We start from the raw sequence: 13359 nt of genomic DNA on the forward strand, positions 1-13359 counted from the left end.
CAACGCTATGGACATAGTGGGCAAATAGTGAAACAGAGAAGCTGACACTTGTAGAGAGAAAAGAGTGCAACATCTTTAATCCCAGGATCGACAGACAGAAGGATACAAATAGAACATCTTTACCTTTTCCTCCTCTGCATTGTACCAGCAAGCATCACATAGTGTATCACACCGCATTGTAACACAATTCCTACACCACTCCATAAAACTTCCTAAAACTCAGAGGAAGACTATTTGCGGAGTCAGCAATGTACATTATGATACAAAGACAGTACAACAATATCAGGAGAGTGGCTTTAAATTCAACCACAGCTGACCTGTAAATCTATGACCTACATCCAGAAACACCCCTTATTCCCAAGCCATTTATAGATATCTATGTAGTTTTGACAAAAAGAATCCGCCAAGAATATCGCTATCGTAAAAGCTAGCTGGAGCCACTACCATGTTGCTTTTACCAATCCAATTCTTTCTGATCTCTGGAGTAGAGGTTGTTTCTGGACAGGGCCCATGAATTCATGTATATATAACCACATATTTCCAAAAAAGGGCAAATTGTCTCATGGAAAACTGCCGTCCCAATGACTGCAAACCTTTTCCTGCTCCTATGATAGAAACATCACCAAAAGACATTAAGCAAAGTATTACATGAGCCCCTTTCTATGAAACATACAGCAGGTCAACAACAAGCAGTAGGGAAACGTTTCACAACGGGTAACCTATGAGTATTTGAGGGTGAGAGATGAGCCAGACTGAAGTTTTGTGAATGGTGATTTCGCATTGCACAAAGTGGGTTTCAACAGTCAGGAGGGCCACAGGCTCGCACAGCAGTTTCTCAATCATGTCTCATGATCACCTCAAGAATATGTACACCAGCCTTAGACAGCTATTGGAGAATTTAAAAAGCTACAGTGTGAAAACGTAAATGCATCCAGTGCTTTACGCAGAACAGCGCATAAAAACCCAAAGGTTCTCACGAAACTCCTCGTTTTAAAACTCGTTGAGATATCCAAATTCCCTGGAGTGAAAGTGTAACATTTGACTTTAAATATCTAATACTAGATACTATTTGTATAGGCCTATTGCCAGGAGTAGCTCTCTTTTCCTCCTCTAAAACTGTATTGTGCTTGTCCTGTCATTGTACATAAAGAACAATATAATTGCGCCACCTAGTGGAAACTCTTGGGAGGGCACATCAAGGCACAGAAGAGAGGAGAGTTTTTGTTTTGTAGTTCTTTTTTAAATTGTTGGATAATTGTTATGTTGGGTGCTAATCCCTACCTAAAGATGGAGATATAGGGCAACCACAACATTGGGCCCATTTAACAATACACGAGATCTGCATTTAATTTGATATTAATATACAGTGCATATATATCTTTGTATTCATTCACATCTCACACAGTATAACCACACATCCTTTCACATATATTACCTGAGCAAGTATTCTTAACATATTGGCAATACTACAACAATCCCAACAAGAGAGCAGGCAGACATTCAAAGTATCAGCAATATAAAAATATGGAAATATAAGAATTACATCTCTAAAATATAATTGTATGTACATTCCATTGTTGGTCTTTGGATAAAAATTGTGCGTCTGTTCCTCTGAACAGTTACCTCCCTTGTTATTTTTCCTACTTCCACAACATGTTGACCAAATAAATACTACAAAAAACTAGATCAATAAATACAGTGAGAGTCTATGAAAAAAAAGACTTTCCCTTTCCTAAAGCTCGTCTCTACAGGCCGTGTCTGGCTGATACTGGAGGAGGGGAGTGGAGGAAGACTGGGGAGGAATAGAGAGAGGAAGGAGTGGACCAGAGGCCTCTACGCGTTGTGGTAGCCATTCTTAGATGGATCCTTCCTGGGTTCTACGTTCTCGTAGATGGTGAGCGCAGCCGTGTTCTGGTAGATTAAATCCACGTTGGTTCCAGTTCTGGATCGGATGATGTCCATGGCACACTGGTTTAGGAACACATACTGCTCCTGTAAGACAATAACACAATGTACTACAATTAGGATGAAGCAAACTTGACCGTTCAGATGTCAAAACATTTTCACCTAGTGACCACATAAGCACCCGTAGCATAACTTCCACTTTTAACCACAGTGACGTATTGTACAGTAGGCCTGTAATAAACCCAGAAACATGCTGAAATATAGACCAGTGTCGGCAGTGACTGACCTCTGTCTGCACCATGAGGGGCCGGTGCATGCGCAGGTCGTGGATGGTGCCGTAAACGTCCACCATACTCTCCCTCTCTATCTGGAAGATCAGCCGGTCGATGGCTATGAAGGTGCCTGTACGGCCCACACCCGCACTGAGTGGAGAGAGAGAGAGACAGAGAGAGAGAGAGAGACAGAGAGAGAGAGAGAGACAGAGAGACAGAGAGACAGAGAGAGAGAGACAGAGAGAGAGAGACAGAGAGAGAGAGACAGAGAGAGAGAGAGACAGAGAGAGAGACAGAGAGAGTGAGCAAGAGGAAGAAAGAGGAGAGAGAGCAAGAGGGAGAGAAAGGAGAGAGAGGAGAGAGATCGAGAGAGAGCAAGAGGGAGAGAGAACTAATGTTAATTGACTTAAACGAATAATGCTTCTTGAAGTTAACTAAGATACACACATTGTTTGTGTGTGTGTGTGTGTGTGTGTGTGTGTGTGTGTGTGTGTGTGTGTGTGTGTGTGTGTGTGTGTGTGTGTGTGTGTGTGTGTGTGTGTGTGTGTGTGTGTGTGTGTGTGTGTGTGTGTACCTGCAGTGGACGATGGTGGGGGAGTGGCGTGAGTACTGGTCCATGTGTTCTCGAACCAGGTGTCTGAAGTTGATGAGCAGCTCGGTGGTCTCGGGGACGCCGTGGTCTGGCCAGGCTGTGAAGTGGAAGTGACGTACTGAGCGTGTCTCAACCGTCTTCACCTGTCAGCCAATCACAAACACAGGGACACTTACCGATAAGTACTAAGGAATGCATGACATGTAATGAAGGACCCCTTGCAGGATCCGGTTAACAGAGTCGTAGTTGAATCAGAAGACATTGCTAAAATTCCTTTCAAAAAACATTTGTACATTTAAAAAAAATTTAGCTAGGCAAGTCAGTTAAGAACAAATTCTTATTTACAATGACGATCTACACCGGCCAGACCTGGACGACGCTGGGCCAATTGTGCGCCGCCCTATGGGACTCGCAATTACGGCTGGATGTGATACAGTCTGGAAATCAAACTAGGGACTGTAGTGACACCTCTAGCACGGAGATGCAGTGCCTTAGACTGCTGCGCCACTCGGGAATGAATGGAACAGAGTCAAACATGTGGTTTCCATATGTTTGATGTGTTTGATACCGTTCCATTTATTCCATTCCAGCCATAACAAGGAGCCTGTCCTCCTATAGCTCTTCGCACCAGCCTCCTCTGTTATCACAGCAACTTACATTTTTTATGTAAAAGTCCCTGATGGTCCAGTCTTCTAGGGGGATCTCAGAGGTGGTTGTCACGGTGATATTCTCAAAGTGCTTGGTCTCAGATGGATAGTATTCCTCACATTTGACCTTAGCGGAGAGAGGTGGGTGGGTGAGAGACAAGTGTGCTGTTATGAATTGTGATAGCTTAGTGTGAGGACATGTGGGTCAGGACTTCTTTCCATAGAGTTAGATAGAGGACTCATCTTTGTATCTGTGCCATTGAGGCGCCTGTGCCATTGAGGCTATCCCCATTTTAAAGTAGTACATTTTCTTCTTCTTTTGTGTTTGAAAAAAGCGCAACACTAATACCGGTGATTTACCTCTTCCTGCGAGTCCTAAACCAAAGTGTGTGTGTCATTCATTTGTTGTGGTCACTAGATGACAGTGATATTGCTTAAAGCCATTTACTAACCATAGGCACCCCAATTTTGAAGAAGACGACAATGCTCTCCGTTTTTCATCTAGTTGTTCAGTACAGTTTCCATTTAATTGAACGTTCCACAAAAAAAAATTCCGTACTGAAAGCAGCCCTTGATAATTGATGATTGCACAGGTGTGTGGGTTAGGCACTTAGTGAGAGAGAGGTGGACAGGTTAGCCTTTCGGACTGGTGGCCTGCCAGTGTTTGTTAGTGTAAATACTCTTGTTTGGGCATGCCGTTTGCAATTTCTGTGTAAATATTTTCATTTTGGTCACCGTGCTAGCTTGTGCTTGACGACTGGCGTCGTGACCGATCCGGCCCTGGATCTGGTAGTGTGCTGTCGTGTGTGTGTGTTGTGTGTGTTGTGTGTGTTGTGTGTGTTGTGTGTGTTGTGTGTGTTGTGTGTGTGTGTGTGTGTGTGTGTGTGTGTGTGTGTGTGTGTGTGTGTGTGTGTGTGTGTGTGTGTGTGTGTGTGTGTGTGTGTGTGTGTGTGTGTGTGTTAGATTTGTTTTTATTCAACCAGGAAATTCCCATTGAGACACCATACCTGTCCGAGAAGGCAGCAGGAGGCAGTACAACATTACAAAGTATAAAACCTACATTACAATCAACACAGCAACACGACATCGAGCCGATCTGAGCCCGATTTCCCAAAAGCATCTTAAGGCTCTGTCCATCATTAGAACCATAGGTTGTATATGAACACATACAGTACCAATGTAGTTGTCTGCACATGTAAAGAAAGGTGCAATGGTGGGTGAGCGACTTGGCAATTGTGACAAAGCGCAAAGATGCATGATAGACTGAGTCCAGTCTCTGTAGCAATGAGGAGACTGCATGCATGTACACCATAATCAATTACTGAAAGAAACATGGCTTGAACAAGTTTCTGTCTAGCCTCAAACGGAAGACAAGCCCTGTTGTAATAAATATATATATATATATATATAATTCAGTTTAAGCTTCCTCACAAGATTATCCTTGTGAACTTTGTAGACAGCTTCTGGTCTAACTACAGTATATACCAACGTATTTGTAGGGTGACACCTTTTAAATGGATGTGCCCCCAGACGTGAAGGGGCTAACCTTCTCTGGCTGAGATCCGGCTATGGTGGAATGCCTGAATTACATTTTTGGTGCATTCAAGACAAGCTTGACACCATATAGAGAGGTCTACAGTGACTAAAAGGCAGTCTGGAGCGCTTCAACAACCTGAACCAGAGAAGGAGCATTGGAGTAGATGACTATATATTCTGCAGACAGACGCAGCTTGGCTGGTTACATCCCCTTTCCAATACACTAAATATGTGTGCATGTGCACGCGTAAGTGTGTGTGTGTGTACTCACTCGTCCCTGTTCGTTACAGCGTGTCAGCATGACCAGAGTCTGGACATTCTTCTCCCAGATCATCCTCCAGAACTCGTTGACAGTGCCGGGCAAAGGACCCTGGGCCGCAATAAACTCCTTCCTGGAGTTGTAACCCTGGCAGTGGGAACATATTGACCCAGAACGTAAGCATCTACAACAAGCACTATCGAACTTTCGTACATATTTTAATTAAACTCTGTGTATCCTGGTAATGTGAGACGGATGTGATATAAGAGATGAAATACTTCTATAACCTGAAAATAAAGACTTATATCTGAGTGTTAATATAAGTTACTTGCAAAAGTATTCATCCCCCTTGGCATTTTTCCTATTCTGTTGCATTACAACCTGTAATTTAAATAGATTTTTATTTGGATTTCATGTAATGGACATACACAAAATAGGCCAAATTAGTGAAGTGAAATGAAAAAAAATACTTGTTTAGAAAAAATATATATTAAAAAAAAACGGAAAAGTGGTGCGTGCATATGTATTCACCCCCTTTGCTATGAAGCCCCTCAATAAGATCTGATGCAACCAATTACCTTCAGAAGTCACATAATTAGTAAAATAAAGTCCATCTGTGTGCAATCTAAGTGTCACATGATCTCAGTATATATACACCAGTTCCGAACGGCCCCAGAGTCTGCAACACCACTAAGCAAGGGGCACCACCAAGCAAGCAGCACCATGAAGACCAAGGAGCTCTCCAAACACGTCAGGGACAAAGTTATGGAGAAGTACAGATCAGGGTTGGGTTATAAAAAATATCAGAAACTTTGAACATTCCACGGAGCACCATTAAATCCATTATTAAAAAATGGAAAGAATTTGGCACCACAACAAACCTGCCAAGAGAGGGCCGCCCACCAAATTTCACGGACCAGGCAAGGAGGGCATTAATCAGAGAGGCAACAAAGAGACCAAAGATAACCCTGAAGGAGCTGCAAAGCTCCACACCAGAGATTGGAGTATCTGTCCATAGGACCACTTTAAGTACACTTAAAGTACATTCCACAGAGTTGGGCTTTACGGAAGAGTGGCCAGAAAAAAGTAATTGCTTAAAGAAAGAAATAAGCAAACTCCTTTGGTGTTCGCCAAAAGGCATGTGGGAGACTCCCCAAACATATGGAAGAAGGTACTCTGGTCAGATGAGACTAAAATTGAGCTTTTTGGCCATCAAGAAAAACGCTATGTCTGGCGCAAATCAACACTGCTCATCACCCCGAGAACGCCATACCCACAGTGAAGCATGGTGGTGGAAGCATCATGATGTGGTGATGTTTTTCATCGGCAGGGACTGGGAAACTGGTCAGAATTTAAGGAATGATGGATGGCGCTAAATACAGGGAAATTCTTGAGGGAAATCTGTTTCACTCTTCCAGAGATTTGAGACTGGGACGGAGGTTCACCTTCCAGCAGGACAATGACCCGAAGCACACTGCTAAAGCACCACTCGAGTGGTTTAAGGGGAAACATTTTCATGTCTTGGAATGGTCTAGTCAAAGCTCAGACCTCAATCCGATTGAGAATCTGTGGTATGACTTAAAAATTGCTGTACACCAGCCAACTTGAAGGAGCTGAAGCAGTTTTGCCTTGAAGAATGGGCAAAAATCCCAGTGGCTAGGTGTGCCAAGCTTATAGAGACATACCCCAAGAGACTTGCAGCCGTAATTGCTGCAAAAGGTGGCTCGACAAAGTATTGACTTTGGGGGGGGCGAATACTTATGCACGCTCAAGTTTTCATTTTTTTTGTGTTATTGCTTGTTTGTTTCACAATAAAAACATCTTTTGCATCTTAAAAGTGGTAGGAATGTTGTGTAAAGCAAATGATACAAACCCCCCCAAAAATCTATTTAAATTCCAGGTTGTAAGGCAACGAAATAGGAAAAATGCCAAGGGGGTGAATACTTTTGCAAGCCACTGTATCTAGCTATATCGATCCTGCTTTGTGAAATAAGCCCAGAGCAGAGCTGAATCAGAGAGGGTCAGAGAAAGCTGATTATGATAGCGGTGATGATGATGGGTCAGTACGCACCGGGATGTAGTTAGAATTGATGTAGTCGTCAAATGGACTTCCATGGATGGACAGTTTCACTCTAGAGGAATCATCTGGGATGTGGGAAAGAGGAGCAATGAGGATTGATAGAACTGAAAGAGAATTCCTGTCACTATGCCCAGAGACAAAGCATCATGCGCCCAACCACTCTAGTGTAAATGCTTGCTTGAATAAACAGCTAAGCTATTGAATAAACAAAGGAGTTAGTCTGTATGGAAATGAAGATGGAGGATAAGCTATGGTAAGCAGTGGCAGGGGGACAGGGGTCGTTGTTATGGAGACAGGGGTCAGGGGTCATGGTTGACTCACAGGGAAGCACATTGTTGTAGCGGTTCTTAGACTTGTTCTCCATGGCCAAAGCGCTGGTTTTTGCTTGGGCTGTTCCCACTAGCTTCAGGTCCTAGAGGGAGAGGGAGACATTAGGCAACCAGGAATGAGTTGCTTACAAAGAAACACAGGCATATTTACAGAATACAGAACATCAACTGATGCCCGATGGAACATCCAAAATATGTGTATGAACGAATAAATAGATTTATATTTTACCTCAAACTCCTCAGCGAAACCACAGTTGGAGTCTGCTCTCTGCTTCTTGTAATAAGCCTCATAGTCCTCCACCCTCACAACAACGGTTCTGCTAATAGAGACACAGGAGACAAGCATTAACACAAACACGAGTGACACCAAGAAACGGTGTGCAACTCTACCTGTTGCATCATTCAATGTGTCAAGTTGTTAAGATGGCGCCGAAGAAGATGGCTGACATTTTACATGCCTATAACCAATTGTGCTATTTCGTAATTTTTTTGCGTTGTTTGTAACTTATTTTTTTCAATTATTTTGTAGATAATGTTGCTGCTACTATCTCCTATAACGGAAAATAACTTCTGGACATCAGAAATGGGATTACTCGCCACAAACTGGAAGAAGCTTTTCGAGAAAGATATACTGCTCTCCTGAGAACAGGCCCAGATCCCCGTCATTTGCGTGAAGAAAAGACGTAGGAAAAGAGGGCGCAGACTTTTGAGAATCCGTAGGCGAGCGAGTAAACTCCCACTGCCATCAATTCTACTTGCTAACATGCAATCATAGGAAAAAAACGATTACGATTATACTACCAACAGGACATTAAGAACTGTAATATCTTATGTTTCAACGAGGTTTGGCTGAACAACGACATGGATAATATAGAACTGGAGAGATTTTCCATGCACCGGCAGAACAGCGAAGCCATGTCTGGTAAGACGAGGAGTGGTGGTGTGTGTCTTTTTGTATTAACAGCTGGTGCGCAATATCTAATATTATAGAAGTCTCAAGTTATTATTCACCTGAGGAAGAGTACCTTATTGATAAACTGTAGACCACACTATCTACCAAGAGAGTTCTCATCTGTATTATTCGTAGCCGTCTATTTACCACCACAGACTGATGCTGGCACTAAGACCACACTCAACCAACTCTATCAGGCCATAAGCAAACAAGAAAATGCTCACCCAAATGCGGTGCTCCTAGTGGCCGGGGACATTAATGCAGGCAAACTTAAATCAGTTTTACCATATTTTTACCAGCATGTCACATGTGCAACCAGAGGAAAGAAAAACTCTATACCACCTTTACTCCACACACAGACATACATATAAAGCTCTCCCGCACCCTCTATTTGGAAAATCTGACCATAATTCTATCCTCCTTATTCCTGCTTGCAAGCAAAAACTAAAGCAGGAAGTACCAGTGACTCGCTCAATACGGAAGTGGTCAGATGATGCGGATGCTACGCTACTGGACTGTTTTGCTAGCACAGATTGGAATATGTTCCGGGATTCATCAAATGGCATTGAGGAGTATACCACCTCAGTCATCGGCTTCATCAATAAGTGCATCGACAACGTCGTCCCAACAGTGACCGTACGTACATATCCCAACCAGAAGCCATGGATTACAGGCAACATCCGCATCGAGCTTAAGGCTAGAGCTGCCGCTTTCAAGGAGCGGTACACTAATCAGGATGCCTATAAGAAATCCCGCTTTGCCCTCAGACAAACCATCAAACAAGCAAAGCGTCAATACAGGATAAAAATGTTATCCTACTACACCGGCTCTGACGCTCGTCGGATGTGGCAGGGCTTGAAAACTATTTCAGACTACAAAGGGATACCCAGACGCGGGCTGCCCAGTGACGCGAGCCTACCAGACGAGCTAAATGACTTTTATGCTCGCTTCAAGGCAGGCAACACTAAAGCACGCACGAGAGCACCAGCTGTTCTGGATGACAGTGTTTGATAACGCTCTCGGTAGCCGATGAGAGCAAGACCTTTAAACAGGTCAACATTCACAAAGGCGCGGGGCCAGATGGATTACCAGGACGTGTAATCAAAATCAGACTGAGTCTGTAATAACTACATGTTTCAAGCAGACCACCATAGTCTCTGATCCGAAGGAAGGGAAGGTAACCTGCCTAAATGATTACAGCGCCGTATCACTCACATCGGTAGCCATGAAGTGCTTTGAAAGGCTGGTCATGGCTCACATCTACAGCATCCTCCCGGATACCCTAGACCCACTCAAATTTGCATACTGCCCCAATAGATCCACAGATGACGCAGTCTCAAACGCACTCCACACTGCCCTTTCCCACCTGGACAAAAGGAACACCTATGTGAGAATGCTGTTCATTGACTACAGCTCAGCGTTCAACACCAACGAAGTTCATCACTAAGCTAAGGACCCTGGGACTAAACACATCCCTCTGCAACTGGATCGTGGACTTCCTGATGGGCCGCCCCCAGGTGGTAAGGGTAGGCAACAACACATCTGCCACGCTGATCCTCAACCCTGGTCCCCTCAGGGGTGTGTACCTGTCCTGTACTCCCTGTTCTCCCACGACTGAGTGGCCAAACACGACTCCAAAACCATCATTAAGTTTGCTGACAACACTACAGTGGCGGGCCTGATCACCGACAACGAGACAGCCTATAGGGGCAACAACCTCTCCCTCAATGTGAGTAAGACAAAGGAGATGATCGTGGACTACAGGAAAAGGAGGGCCGAACATGCCCCCAATAACATCAACGGGGCTGTAGTGGAGCAGGTTGAGAGTTTCAAGTTCCTTGGTGTCCACATCACCAACGATCTATCATGGTCCAAACACACCAAGACAGTCGTAGAGAGGGCACAACAACACCTTTTCCCCCTCAGGAGACTGAAAAGATTTGCCATGGGTCCCCAGATCCTAAAAAAGTTTTACAGCTGCACCATCGAGAGCATCCTGACCGGTTGCATCACCTCCTGGTATGGTAACTGCTCGGCATCTGACCATAAGGCGCTACAGAGGATAGTGCGTACGGGCCAGTACATCACTGGGGCCAAGCTTCCTGCAATCCAGGACCTATATAATAGGCGGTGTCAGAGGACAACCCATAACATTGTCAGAGACTCCAGTCACCCAAGTCATAGACTGTTTTCTCTGCTACCGCACGGCAAGCGGTACTGGAGCGCCAAGTCTAGGTCTAAAAGGCTCCTTAACAGCTTCTATCCCCAAGCCATAAGACTGCTGAACAATTAATTAAATGGCCACCGGACTATTACATTGACCCCCCCCCCCCCCCCCTCTCCATTTGTTTTGTACACTGCTGCCACTCGCTGCTATTATCTATGCATAGTCACTTCACCCCTACCTACATGTGCAAATGACCTCTAACCTGTACCCCCGCACACTACCCCTGTATATAGCCGCGCTATTGTTATGTTATTGTGTTCCTTTTTCTAATTTTTTACTTTTGTTTATTTGGTAAATATTTTCTTCACTCTTCTTGAACTGCACTGTTGGTTAAGGGCTTGTAAGTAAGCATTTCACGATAAGGTCTACACTTGTTGCAATCGGCGCACGTGACAAATGCTGATTTGAAGTCTCCTAATAGGTTACCATAAGAGTCGATACTCACACTTTAGCTCTGGGAAAAAATGCATTCAATTTCAAACTGAGATGGATCAGAAACAAGTGAAGGATCATCACAATAACCTCATAGAGTGAATCTGGATGTCTGAAGAGTCCTTCTTGCTTTGTCTGTAAAAACAAAGACAAAAAATCATATGACCATCCAAAAAAGTTTCAAAAACTCATCGAAATTATCGAGTGCTGATGAACACGATGACGATGATCCTGTATGGATCAGTTGGTAGAGCATGGCGCTTGCAACACCAGGATTGTGGGTTCGACTCCCGAGGCCACCCATAAGTCAAATGTATGTGTGCATGACATTAAGTCGCTTTGAATAAAAGAGTCTGCTAAATGGCATATATTACGATGACGATCTCTCACCTCCTCCAGTAGATGATGAAGCCGGCAGTAATGATGACGAGGATGACAAAAACTCCAAGCGTTGCCCCGACAGCCACACTGGTGACCGCTACATAAGAATGACCAAAGAGAACGCCTTGTGAACGCAATATATTACGAAGACATCCATCGTGCCTTTTTATCATTGTAAGACTTGCTAGAAGGACTCATAACAGCTCATAGCTGTGGTTTAAACAGATAACACAGTGTAAAAGTGCAATAGCTACCTGGGTCCTGAGGGAGGTACAATGAATTTGAGTTAAACAGAGATATCACGACGAGTGACGAACCGACGTTCAGAAGCCCATTCTGCTCTACCACCATTTCAGTGAATAAAACAATGGCATACCTGTGAAGACAAAAGAAAAATGTAAAACATTTGACATTTTAGCTCATAGTTTACATCAGTAGTTGATTAACGCAAGCTGAATTGTAGTTCCATCCCTTCCACTCATCACACATATTGCCTGTGTTGTGTTCATACCTGTACTCTCGTTTGGCCTTCAGTTGGCCATTGGTATAGCCCTTCCATGAGGTTTTGTCCCCTATGTAAATGTCAATGTTTCCTGCACGTCTCCTCCTCCGGCTGTTGTTAGTGTTGTCTTTGACCGTAGCCAGGTATGCAGTAGTAGAGCCTGCTTCCCAGTCCTGATAAGTCTTCACTAAGTACTGCGACGAGTTAGACTGATCTACATCTGCAAGTAAAACACTGCACACATCAGTACGGTAAAGATCACCAATTAAGAAAATGTAGTCAACTTGTTTGGACAAAGACACAAAATATTTTGAGATCAATCATCTTGAAGACGTTGACTCAGAATTCTCTCAGTTAAAGTAATCCAAGTCTATACTTGCATGTCTTTTTTATACCCAAAACCAAAACTGGCCAACCTACAAATCAATCATAAACCAATCTTAACCAATAGGAGAATGAAGGGGACCCACTGTTGATGTCTGAGGTCACCAACACGCCGTAGTGTTTGATTGGTCCATTGGTGCTGTCCAGGAGACTGGGAGTCAGCTGTACAGAGAAGGAGTTGTGATCCTTCGCTGTGACACTGACTAGGGACTCAACGTCAGCTGGGATAGAAGGGACTGGAGAAATGGAAGAGAGGAGGAAGAAATGGGACATAAATTCTTACAGTATTTCTACTTACATCCTGAAAGCATTGTGTTCACGAGCTTACATATTACTTCAATACAGATGTAGGATCTTAATTTGATCACCCTCTTGCCGGAGAACTTTCCTGCAATGCAGAACATTTTAAACTTGAAGTATACACTGAGTATACAAAACATGCTCTGTCCATGACATAGACTGAACAGGTGAATCCAGGGGAAAGCTATGACCCCTTATTGATGTCACTTGTTAAATCCACTTTAATCCGTGTAGATGAAGCAGAGGAGACAGGATTTAAGGATTTCTGGCTAGCGTTTTGGATTTCTAAGCCTTGAAACAAATGAGACATGGATTGTGTATGTGTTCCATTCAGAGGGTGAATAGGCAAGACAAAAGATTGAAGTGCCTTTGAACGGAGTATGGTAGTAGGTGCCATGCGCAGCAGTTTGTGTCAAGAACTGCAATGCTGCTGGGTTATTCACACGCAACAGTTTCCCATGTGTGTCAAAAATGGTCAAAGGACATCCAGCCAACTTGACACAACTGTGGGGAGCATTAGAGTCAACATGGGCCAGCATCCCTGTGGAACACGTTGGATAC

The 13359-nt window shown here is 43.8% G+C and overlaps 1 protein-coding gene across 1 annotated transcript in view; it reads right to left on the bottom strand.

Moving 5' to 3' along the window:
• Positions 1-1833: 1833 nt before the first annotated feature.
• ptprja (protein tyrosine phosphatase receptor type Ja) overlaps positions 1834-13359 on the bottom strand; it is a 63138-nt gene continuing 51612 nt past the window's right edge. The window contains exons 22-34 of the mRNA XM_055934645.1: positions 12585-12734; positions 12124-12334; positions 11867-11988; positions 11622-11709; positions 11322-11366; positions 7850-7940; positions 7613-7703; positions 7283-7356; positions 5224-5358; positions 3427-3543; positions 2752-2912; positions 2192-2327; positions 1834-1992 (exon numbers count right to left, since the gene is read on the bottom strand). Of these exons, the coding sequence (XP_055790620.1) occupies positions 1834-1992; positions 2192-2327; positions 2752-2912; positions 3427-3543; positions 5224-5358; positions 7283-7356; positions 7613-7703; positions 7850-7940; positions 11322-11366; positions 11622-11709; positions 11867-11988; positions 12124-12334; positions 12585-12734 (1580 nt within the window). The remainder of the gene's footprint in view (positions 1993-2191; positions 2328-2751; positions 2913-3426; positions 3544-5223; positions 5359-7282; positions 7357-7612; positions 7704-7849; positions 7941-11321; positions 11367-11621; positions 11710-11866; positions 11989-12123; positions 12335-12584; positions 12735-13359) is intronic.

The sequence above is a fragment of the Salvelinus fontinalis genome, chromosome 9 (genome assembly GCF_029448725.1).
Source record: "Salvelinus fontinalis isolate EN_2023a chromosome 9, ASM2944872v1, whole genome shotgun sequence".
NCBI classification, from domain to species: Eukaryota; Metazoa; Chordata; class Actinopteri; order Salmoniformes; family Salmonidae; genus Salvelinus; species Salvelinus fontinalis.